At 42.4% G+C, this 12,259-nt stretch overlaps 1 protein-coding gene across 2 annotated transcripts in view; it reads left to right on the plus strand.

Annotated features, from left to right (window-relative positions):
• LOC106571632 (phospholipase B1, membrane-associated) overlaps window positions 1-12,259 on the plus strand; it is a 32,425-nt gene that overhangs the window by 11,580 nt on the left and 8,586 nt on the right. For both annotated transcript variants that reach the window (XM_045695822.1, XM_045695823.1), the window contains exons 26-33: window positions 484-579; window positions 4,652-4,723; window positions 4,939-5,016; window positions 5,227-5,287; window positions 5,533-5,591; window positions 11,156-11,223; window positions 11,372-11,415; window positions 12,026-12,128. In XM_045695822.1, coding sequence (XP_045551778.1) covers window positions 484-579; window positions 4,652-4,723; window positions 4,939-5,016; window positions 5,227-5,287; window positions 5,533-5,591; window positions 11,156-11,223; window positions 11,372-11,415; window positions 12,026-12,128 — 581 coding nt within the window. The remainder of the gene's footprint in view (window positions 1-483; window positions 580-4,651; window positions 4,724-4,938; window positions 5,017-5,226; window positions 5,288-5,532; window positions 5,592-11,155; window positions 11,224-11,371; window positions 11,416-12,025; window positions 12,129-12,259) is intronic.

A 12,259-nucleotide genomic window follows, 5' to 3' on the forward strand; every position in this document is an offset into this window, starting at 1 on the left:
GCTCTACAGACAATCCCTTCGACCTCATGGCTTGGTTTTTGCTCTGACATGCACTGTCAACTGTGTGACCTTATATAGTCAAGGGTGTGCCTTTCCAAATCATGTCCAATCAAGTTGTAGAAACATCTCAAGGATGATCAATGGAAACAGGATGCACCTGAGCTCAATTTTGAGAATCATTGCAAAGGGTCTGAATACTTATATAAATAAGGTATTTCTGTTTTTAATTTTTAATAGATTAGCAAAAATGTCTAAACTTTTTTTATTTGTCATTATGGCGTTTTGTGTGTAGATTGCTGAGGAAAATTGTTTATTTAATCCATTTTAGAATAAGGCTGTAACGTAGCAAAATGTGGAAAAAGTCAAGGGGTCTGTAGATCCTCTTGGGTTTCTAAACTCACCTTTTTACTTTTATTCTGCACTTTGTCTTTCACACACACACAAACACACATATTGACACTACACTCTCTGTCTGACACATAGGATGGACGTCCAGACCGCACTTACTTCAGTCCTGACTGCTTCCATCTCAGTCAGAAGGCCCAGACTCGGATGGCTCGTGGTCTCTGGAACAACATGGTGAGACCCAATACACTCAGAAAAAATGGTTCTAAAAGGGTTCTGTGGCTGTCCCCAGATAGAACCTTTTTTGGTTCCAGCTTGAACTCTTTTGTGTTCCAGCTAGAATTATTTTGTGTTCCATGTAGAACCCTCTGTGGAAAGGGTTTTACATGAAATCCAAAAGGGTCCTACCTGGAACCAAAAGGGGTTCTTAAAAGAGGTCTTCTATGGGGACAGCACAACAACCCTTTTTGCTTCTAGATCGAAAAAAAAATGTGCTAAGACTGTAACACATAATATGTATGGCAGCCTAGGCAAACACTTCACATCGTCAAATTTTGAACTTGTTTTGAAGTTCTGAAAACTACAAACTGTCCCAAATCCAGATCTTTTCAAATCATTGAGATATCTTTATCAAAACCTGAGTTAGGATGTTTTAAAGTTGACTTCAGCCAAAACGTAAAAACTGAGAAAACGGCATTCAAAGACTTATGTTTTTTTCTAATTCCATTGAGAGGCATGAGAGGAAAAACACCAACACTCAACTTGATTGTTTCAAAAGAGATTGTCACTACATTTATTATTTTTAAAACAGCAACTGCTGGTATTGTTTGCATTCAATAATCATTACTAGAATGAATTATTCTACTATACAATAATAGATACATGTACAGTATAATATAATGATACAAAAGAACGTACCTTTCACTGCGATTATGAACCGTCAACAACAAATCCCTAAAATGAAAAACATTAAAGAAAGATCTGTTTGATTTGACTATATACAACACTGGATGGCATGAAAGATGTAAAAAATAATGGTAACAATTAGCTATGCCATCTTGTCTTCAAACTTGTCTTCAATAGTAGTTACTCCAACATCACTGGCTATAGTCTACCTTGAACAAATGCAAAGTAGATGCGGGTAGTGAAGGCCTGATAGTTTATAAAGTCTAGCTAATGCATTGTGTACTTAGCTAGCTAGCTAGATATCTTAACATACCTGCTTGCTCCACATTGAAGATCCTCTCTCACCTGAGACCCTGAGCAGTCAACGGAAAGTGAGGAGAAAGAATGAGGTCAGGTGAAGGCTTCCGAGCCTCACCCCAATGACCAGGAAAATGCCTGAGATGACTCTGGCCCAGTGGGAGTACGATTCATTAAGAAGGTGAACCCATGCCTTTTGGCCGATCCGAATGTGGTATCAGGCTGGGTGAAGAAGGAGTTGGGTTCTGTCAATTCGGTCAAAGTATCCAGAGGTAGACTTGTGTTTATTTTGTGTGTGTCTGCTGCTCAGAGGAAGAGGGTGCTGTGTGTTTCGAGACATAAGGTGAAAGTGGTGTCTCTAGGACATCTACTTTGTGCATGACACAATAAACTTTTCCAACAATTGTTTACAGACAGATTATTTCACTTATAATTCACTGTATCACAATTCCAGTGGGTCAAAGGTTTACATACACTAAGTTGACTGTGCCTTTAAACAGCTTGGAAATTTTCAGAAAATGATGTCATGGCTTTAGAAGCTTCTGATAGGCTAATTGACATAATTTGTGTCAATTGGAGGTGTACCTGTGGATGTATTTCAAGGCCTACCTCCAAACTCAGTGCCTCTTTGCTTGACATCATGGGAAAATCAAAAGAAATCAGCCAAGACCTCAGAAATACAATTGTAGACCTCCACAAGTCTGGTTAATCCTTGGGAGCAATTTCCAAATGCCTGAACTTAGCACGTTCATCTGTACAAACAATAGTACGCAAGTATAAACACCATGGGACCACGCAGCTGTCATACCGCTCAGGAAGGAGGCGCGTTCTGTCTCCTAGAGATGAACTTACTTTGGTGCGAAAAGTGCAAATCAATCCCAGAACAACAGCAAAGGATCTTGTGACGATGCTGGAGGAAGCAGGTACAAAAGTATCTATATCCACAGTAAAATGGGGTCCTATATCGACATAACAAGGAAGAAGCCACTGCTCCAAAACCGCCATAAAAAAAGCCAGACTACGGTTTGCAACTGCACATGGGGACCAATATCCTACTTTTTGGAGAAATGTCCTGTGGTCTGATGAAACAAAAATAGAACTGTTTGGCCATAATGACCATTGTTATGTTTGGAGGAAAAAGGGGGAGGCTTACAAGCCGAAGAACACCATCCCAGCCGTGAAGCACGGAGGTGGCAGCATCATGTTGTGGGGGTGCATTGCTGCAGGAGGGACTGGTGCACTTCACAAAATAGATGGCATCATGAGGCAGGAAAATTATGTGGATATATTGAAGCAACATCAGTCAGGAAGTTAAAGCTTGGTCACAAATGGGTCTTCCAAATGGACAATCACCCCAAGCATACTTCCAAAGTTGTGGCAAAATGGCTTAAGGACAACAAAGTCAAGGTATTGGAATGGCCATCACAAAGCCCTGACCTCAATCCTATAGAACATTTGTGGGCAGAACTGAAAAAGCGTGTGTGAGCAAGGAGGCCTACAAACCTGACTCAGTTACACCAGCTCTGTCAGGAGGAATGGGCCAAAATTCACCCAACTTATTGTGGGAAGCTTGTGGAAGGCTACCCGAAATGTTTGACCCAAGTTAAACAATTTAAAGGCAATGCTACCAAATACTAGTTGAGTGTATGTAAACTTCTGACCCACTGGGAATGTGATGAAAGAAATAAAACCTGAAATAAATCATTCTCGCTACTATTATTCTGACATTTCACATTCTTAAAATAAAGTGGTGATCCTAACTGATCTAAGACATGGAATTTTTACTAGAATTAAATGTCAGGAATTGTGAAAAACTGAGTTTTTATATGTATTTGGCTAAGGTGTATGTAAACTTCCGACTTTAACTGTATGTACAGTTGTGGCCAAAAGTTTTGAGAATGACAAAAATATTAGTCTGCTGCCTCAGTTTGTTTGATGGCAATTTGCATATACTCCAGAATGTTATGAAGAGTGATCAGATGAATTGCAATTATTTGCAAACACTCATTTTGCAAATAATTATTCGTCTTTGTTACGTCTTTTTTATATTTATGAGTCTTATTTTTGTATATATTTTTATAGTTTTAAATGTTATGATTATTTATTTGTGTTGTTCCAAATGTCTGAATTAAATTAGTTAGTGCAGAATGGTGCTTTTTTTGGGGGGGGGGGGGGGGGGGGGGTTTCACCCAGAGAGCCATACAAGCTAGAACTGCCACTGATTGGATATTGATTGCTTTGCTACCTACAATCTAAATAATTCTGAACGGCTGAAATTACTGCATTACTTTTAATATATTTTAATCACTTTTCATGACATTTTGGCCAGCTAATAGGCCTAATCACTGATCAAGCAACGTCGGAAGAAAGTCTGAACCTCTTTTATGAACGTTACTCATTAGCTACGGCGTATGGATGAAAATCCGACCCACTTGTATTCATAACTACATTGTTGATTGTAAATGACAACTTTTTTCGACTACATTAATAACAATCTAGCTAATTATCCTGTGTCTAAACCAGCCTGATGTAATTGATCTGTAGCATGTTGCCTTGAATGGGCCAAGTCAGCTGTGACACTCAGGTCAGGGAGGTTTGAGCTAGCATTTTCACATCGAGCATGCAAGCTAACATTAAAAAAAAAATGGAAATGAACAATTTTCCTTAAGTAATAATGCAATATTTTTACATTACAACAAAGTAAATGGTTTAAAGTATCCAAAACAACCAAAATCTCAATTTCCACAAAAAAAAAATTTCGTTGCATTTTGCCTTTTTCCTAACAATAAGTCATCCGCGACACCCGACAGGTTCTCGTAGGCCACCTGACATATATCCATCTATATATTATATAGAGCCTGACATTTCATATATACATGTGACAATACATGTGACATGTCATAACATATACAGTATATGGCTCTGACTGTCACTACCCAAAACACAACACTGTTTTGCACTGAGGGACATAAAGGAAGATTCACAAAATTGAGACACAAATAACACCTTGAGTTGAAATGCAAGCTATAATACAATCATCCCAGTTCTTTTCAATTCTCTGACATGTTGCTGAATTATTATTGTTGCTTTTGTGTCCCACTAGCTGGAGCCTCTGGGCAAGAAGACTGCTCAACAGGACTTTAATGACGTTACCCCTGTGAAATGCCCCTCTAAGGTACAGTATTATGACAATATGTTTACAATTGTCGGAACTATAGAACTACTGTGACATCTTCACTTTATTTCATTGCATTTACTGAGATATATTTTGGTCACCCTTTTGGAGTTTTACAGAAAAGAGTGCAATTATAACATGTCAATTCATGAATATAAAGTTTTGATTGTACTATATGTTTAGCTGATACAACTGTGTCTCCGTCTTCCCCCAAGACCTCACCATTCGTGCGGACCTATGTCAACAGCAACTACACCTATGAGGAACCCACCCCAACACCTCCACCAATTACGGTAGGCCACCATTCCAGGTGTAAATCTCTGTGCCTTCCAGTAAAAAATGTACATGTGTAGATAAGGTGGACCAAGTCAAAACTTTCAAGTGATAGAGGAGTAATGATAACTGTTATTACAGCAATGTGTTCATAGTTAATTTAGGTATTAAATATTTGACAATACTGTCTCACATTCATCTGTCAATATGTTGTCTGTCTTCTCTCCCAGAACTGGGGAAGTGACTTCTCTTGTGGGAATTTTGCTCCATCCACCTCTGTGCCTACATCAGGTGAGAGAAGTGTAGTAAGAGGTGACAAGGTTTCATAAGAGGAAGTGCATGACTGAGGGAAGGCCAATGATCTGGTTGCATGACATTTGTCCAACCCCCTCACCACACCAAAAACACAACGTGTCTGAGATAGGTGTCGAAACCAAACAGTGTATGATTAATTTGTTGTAACATTATGGACAATGGAAAGTAAAGAGATGCTGGTGTATTTGTGTTTATGTATCAACCTGTATGTCTGTCCCCAGTTCATAAGCTGCGACCAGGAGACATCAAGGTGGTGGCAGCACTGGGAGACTCAAACACTGTAAGAGAGTGTGTGTGTGTGTGTGTGTGTGTGTGTGTGTGTGTGTGTGTGTGTGTGTGTGTGTGTGTGTGTGTGTGTGTGTGTGTGTGTGTGTGTGTGCACGCCTGTATGCATCCATTTGTTCTATTTTACAAGCACAATCTGAATGTGCTGATAGCAAATATTCTGACATATCCAGGGATTTTTACGCCATTGTAAACCTTGGGCTGGCCCTAAAAGTCCAAACAGTGTAAAAAAAACAACACTTTGTGCAATTTTGGGGAAATTCATTTTAGGGTTGAAAAACGCTTTAAGTGTAAACTTAAACGACTAAAACCAGATACAAAGTATGTGGAAAAGAGAATGGACATATATTTTTTTTATAATATCATCTTTGGGAACTAACAATCACCTAAATAAAAGCTAGACAGTCAGGGAGAATTAAAGATTCCAAAAACAATGAATTTAGCAATATTCATTTTGTTATTATGTTTGAGCAAAAGAAAAATGTGTAGAATTGCTGGAAATTAACATAAATCAAAATCAAATGTATTTTATATAGCCCTTCTTACATCAGCTGATATAAAGTGCTGTACAGAAACCCAGCCTAAAACCCCAAACAGCAAGCAATGCATGTGTAGAAGCACGGTGGCTAGGAAAAACTCCCTAGAAAGGCCAAAACCTAGGAAGAAACCTAGAGAGGAACCAGGCTATGAGGGGTGGCCAGTCCTCTTCTGGCTGTGCCGGGTGTAGATTATAACAGAACATGGCCAAGATGTTCAAATGTTCATAAATGACCAACATGGTCAAATAATAATAATCACAGTAGTTGTCGAGGGTGCAACAAGTCAGCACCTCAGGAGTAAATGTCAGGTGGCTTTTCATAGCCAATCATTGAGAGTATCTCTACTGCTCCTGCTGTCTCTAGAGAGTTGAAAACAGCAGGTCTGGGACAGGTAGCACATCCGGTGAACAGGTCAGGGTTCCATAGCCGCAGGCATAACAGTTTAAACTGGAGCAGCAGCACGGCCAGGCGAACTGGGGACAGCAAGGAGTCATCATCCCAGGTAGTCCTGAGGCATGGTCCTAGGGCTCAGGTCCTCCGAGAGAGAGAAAGAAAGAAACAGAGAAAGAGAGAATTAGAGAGAGCATACTTAAGTTCACACAGGACACCGGATAAGACAGGAGAAATACTCCAGATATAACAGACTGACCCTAGCCCCCCGACACATAAACTACTGCAGCATAAATACTGAAGGCTGAGACAGGAGGGGTCAGGAGACACTGTGGCCCCATCCGATGATACCCCCGGACAGGGCCAAACAGGCAGGATATAACCCCAACCACTTTGCCAAAGCACAGCCCCCACACCACTAGAGGGATATCTTCAACCACCAACTTACCATCCTGAGGCAAGGCTGAGTATAGCCCACAAAAATGCTCAAATTTCTCTACAGCACCAAGATGAGGGCCTCTAAAATGTAGCCACGCTGATGTCTGATCTAGCTCATTCTTCTTTACCTTTATTTAACCAGGTAGGCCAGTTGAGGACAAGTTCTCATTTACAACTGCGACCTGGCCAAGATAAAGCAAAGCAGTGCAACAAAAAACAACAACACAGAGTTACACATGGGATAAACAAAAGTACAGTCAATAACACAATAGAAAAATCTATATACAGTGTGTGCTAATTGAGAAAGGAGGTAGGCAATAAATAGGCCATAGTAGCGAAGTAATTACAATTTAGCAAATTAACACTGGAGTAATAGATGTGCAGATGATGATGTGCAAGTAGAAATACTGGTGTGTAAAAGATCAAAAAAGTAAATAAAAACAATATGGGGATGAGGTAAGTAGTTGGATGGGCTATTTACAGATGGGCTGTGTACAGTTGCAGCAATCGGTAAGCTGCTCAGATAGCTGATGCTTAAAGTTAGTGAGGGAGATATAAGTCTCCAACTTCAGCGATTTTTACAATTCGTTCCAGTCATTGGCAGCAGAGAACTGGAAGGAAAGGCGGCCAAAAGAGGTGTTGGCTTTGGGGATGACCAGTGAGATATACCTGCTGGGGCATGTGCTACGGGTGGGTGTTGCTACGGTGACCAGTGAGCTGAGATAAGGCGGAGCTTTACCTAGCAAAGACTTATAGATGACCTGGAGCCAGTGGGTTTGGCGACGAATATGTAGCGAGGGCCAGCCGACGAGAGCATACAGGTCGCAGTGGTGGGCTTTGGTGACAAAACAGATGGCACTGTGATAGACTGCATCCAGTTTGCTGAGTAGAGTGTTGGAGGCTATTTTGTAAATGACATCGCCGAAGTCGAGGATCGGTAGGATAGTCAGTTTTACGAGCGTATGTTTGGCAGCGTGAGTGAAGGAGGCTTTGTTGCAAAATAGGAAGCTGATAGGAAATAGGAAGCTGGGGGGGGGGGGGGGGGGAGAGCTGTTGGCCAGGGTTGGGGTAGCCAGGAGGAAAGCATGGCCAGCCGTAGAGAAATGCTTGTTGAAATTCTCGATTATCGTGGATTTATCAGTGGTGACAGTGTTTCCTAGCCTCAGTGCAGTGGGCAGCTGGGAGGAGGTGTTCTTATTCTCCATGGACTTTACAGTGTCCCAAAACTTTTTGGAGTTAGAGCTACAGGATGCAAATTTCTGTTTGAAAAAGCTAGCCTTTGCTTTCCTAACTGACTGTGAGTATTGGTTCCTGACTAGCCTGAAATGTTGCATATCGCGGGGCCTATTCGATGCTAGTGCTGTACGCCACAGGATGTTTCTGTGATGGTCGAGGGCAGTCAGGTCTGGAGTGAACCAAGGGCTATATCTGTTCTTAGTTCTATATTTTTGGAAAGGGGCATGCTTATTTAAGATGGTGAGGAAATTACTTTTAAAGAGCAACCAGGCATCCTCTACTGACGGGATGAGGTCAATATCCTTCCAGGATACCCGGGCCAGGTCGATTAGAAAGGCCTGCTTGCAGAAGTGTTTTTGGGAGCATTTGACAGTGATGAGGGGTGGTCGTTTGACAGCGGACCCATAACGGATTCAGGCAATGAGGCAGTGATCGCTGAGATCCTGATTGAAAACAGCAGAGGTGTATTTGGAGGGCAAGTTGGTCAGGATAATATCTATAAGGGTGCCCATGCTTACGGATTTAGGGTTGTACCTGGTGGGTTCCTTGATAATTTGTGTGAGATTGAGGGCATCTAGCTTAGATTGTAGGAGGCATATCCCAGTTTAGGTCACCTAACAGAACAAACTCTGAAGATAGATGGGGGGCAATCAATTCACATATGGTGTCCAGGGCACAGCTGGGAGCTGAGGGGGGTTCTATAACAGGTGGCAACAGTGAGAGACTTATTTCTGGAGAGATTAATTTTTTTAATTAGAAACTCGAACTGTTTGGGCATAGACCTGGGAAGTATGACAGAACTTTGCAGGCTATCTCTGCAGTAGATTGCAACTACTCCCCATTTGACAGTTCTATCTTGATGGAAAATGTTGTCGTTGGGGTCGGAAATTTCAGAATTTTTGGTGGCCTTCCTAAGCCAGGATTCAGACACGGCAAGGACATCAGGGTTGGTGGAGTGTGCTAAAGCAGTGAGTAAAACAAACTTAGGGAGGAGGCTTCTGATGCTAACATGCATGAAACCAAGGCTTTTATTACAGAAGTCAACAAATGAGAGCGCCTGGGGACACACAGTGCCTGGGTTAACCTCTACATCACCCGAGGAACAGAGGAGGAGTAGGATGAGGGTACAGCTAAAGGCTATCAGAACTGGTTGTCTAGTGCGTTGGGAACAGAGAATCAATGGAGCAGATTTCTGGGCGTGGAAGGATAGATTCAGGGCATAATGTACAGACAGGGGTATGGTAGGGTGCGGGTACAGTGGAGGTAAACCTAGGCATTGAGTGACGATAAGAGAGGTTGCATCTCTGGAGGCACTAGTTATGCTAGGTGAGGTCACCGCATGTGTGGGAGGTGGTACAAAAGAGCTATCTGAGGCATGTTGAGTAGGACTAGGGGCTCCGCAGTAAAATAAAACAATGATAACTACCCTAACCAACAGTATACAAGGCATATTGACATTAGAGAGAGACATAAAGCGAGGCATAAAGCAATCACAGGTGTTGATTGGGAGAGCTAGCTAAGACAACAATGGGTAAGACAACAACAGCTAATCAGCTAAGACAACAACAACAGGTAAAATGGCGATGAATGGGCAGAGAGGGTCAGTTAACTACACACAGGGCCTGAGTTCGAGGCTGGGGCCAACAGATAAACAAAATAAACAAAATGGAGTACAATGATTAATGAACAGTCCAGCAGACATTAGCTATGTAGCCAAGTGATCATAGGGTCCAGTGAACAGCAATAGATGAGACAGGGAAGCCGTTAGGTAGTTGTTACTACGCTAGCCAGGAGATGTGCGTGGCTCGAGGCTAACTGGTGCTAGCTGCGGGACAAGGGCATCACCGACGTCCGGCAAAGGCCGGTTGAGGGCACATCGGACAGAATTACATCGGCAGATCAGTCGTGATGGATCGGCGGGACTCCTTGTCGACAAAGGGTCCAGGGCAATTGGCAAAATAGGTATTGTAGCTGGAGTAATTTAGTTTGCTAGCCGGGAGATGCACCTGGCTCGAGGCTAACTGGTGCTAGCTTTGGGACAAGGGCGTTAGCCACTATAGTCACTCCGGTGCATCCGGTGCAAAGGTCCAGAGCTCACGGCAGGAATCCGGTGATGTAGTTGCTTCTAGTCGTGTTAGTGAAGGGTCCGGGAGGCATCAGCTGTGTAGCCGAGTGATCATAGGGTCCACTGAGCAGGCCGGGAGATGGGCCAGGCTCAAGACTAGCTTCGGGGCTGGGCCACTCGGTAGCAGCTAGCTAGCTGGGATGATCCAGTTTAATGGTCCAGAGCTTACGGCAGGAATCCGGTGATGCAGTGTACAAAAGCAGTCCGATATGCTCAGGGTTGATATCGCGCTGTGCAGACTGGCAGTTATTATCCAGGCTAAAAGCGGCTGGTGTCTGAGCTAAAGGTAAAGGCCGCTAGCAGTGGCTAACAGTGACTAAGTAGCTAATTAGGTGGTTAGCTTCTGATGGCTAGCTTCTGATGGAGGTTCTAGCTATAAGGTCTAAAAATAGCAGATCCGTATCACACTGGGTGAGGCGGGTTGCTGGAAGGTATATATAATTAAAAAATGGCAAAAAAGGTTGAAATATATTGAAATGTATATGAAAAAAAAAAATTTTACATGGGACAACAACAAACACGTCCGCACTGCTACGCCATCTTGGAATATCTCCATGCCCCCTGCCACGCCCACCAGCTAAGCCACTTTTTGAACCAGAAAAACCCTGATATGAACCATCTAATCATTTGTTATCAGGGAGTCGTTTGGCATTAGTGATGCCCCATTGATGTTCGAAGTGTTTGTGCAAGTCAAGTGTATTCATATGCATACGAATGTACCAGCAGTACATGCTTGTGTCTGACTTTTATATTATCCTTTGTGCTGAGAGGATACAGTATATTTGTTACATGATGGGTTGTTTATTTGCCTTTGTTGTCATCTGTTTGCAGGCAGCAGTTGGAGCCAAGGCAAAGAACGTGTTGCAACTCAACACGCAGTATAAAGGAGTGTCATGGAGGTACCTACTGTAATGAATCATGCAGAAAAATAGTCAAACTACTCAGCATACACGTTATGGACCACTTGCAGAGCACATTGACACTGCCATACTGCTTTTTAACAATTGTCAACAGTGAAATTGACTAAATGTGTGCGCATTTCTGCAGTATCGGAGGAGATCAGACCTTGGACACTGTCACCACACTACCAAGTGAGTCACTATTTCCTCTTGTCACTGATCCTATTGGCTCATCTTAAAGGAAAACTCGTTTTTTGTGTTTAGTAGGATAAATTACAAATTCGGTTAACATCTGACTCCAGAGTGATCTGTTCTTGCAATTTGTAGTCTATGGCATTTCAGATTTAGGTATGACATTTTTTTACTCACAGTTTGGATGTAGTGAGCTACTTTTGAAAAGTTAAGTAAACTATATGTTTCTTAACTTCTTCCGGTGTGAAGTAAATTCTAGCTTGCGACGCTATATTTTCAGAGTAGCTTCCCCACACTGATGATTTCACATAGGACCCATTTCTGTCACATCTTTGGAGAAAGGCTTCAATGAACACCCAGTGCACAAGACATGACATCACCTGTCCCATGATCTTGTGGCATTGCAGCATTCCACATATCCACAAGATGGCGGTCTCAGCATATGATATCATGACATTCCTTTGGAGTGCAGCCTCCTTGTATAGAGGAAACGTTCTTCATCCAGCACCCTCTCTGTAGTTTAGCTAAAAGGGACCATTTGATACTGAAATGTCTGTGTGCTTTACCAGAATAAGCCAATAAGTATTTCCCATCTCTCTTTCTCTCTCAGACATCCTGAAGAAATTCAACCCTTCCCTCCAGGGATTCTCCAAGGGTCAGGGCTTTCTGCAGAGTAACGGCTTCAACATGGCGGTGCCTGGAGCCATGGCCTTGTGAGTAGAGAGCTAAGTTTAGACCTCTCTGTTCCTTCGTCCACTCACTGTCCTTTTTTTCCTGTCAATCTATTTCCCATCCTCTTTTTTTGTGTCATCCTTTCATTTCCAGCAGCTCTAGCTGCTAGCCT

This window comes from Salmo salar, chromosome 15, assembly GCF_965601325.2.
Source record: "Salmo salar chromosome 15, fSalSal1, whole genome shotgun sequence".
NCBI lineage: Eukaryota > Metazoa > Chordata > Actinopteri > Salmoniformes > Salmonidae > Salmo > Salmo salar.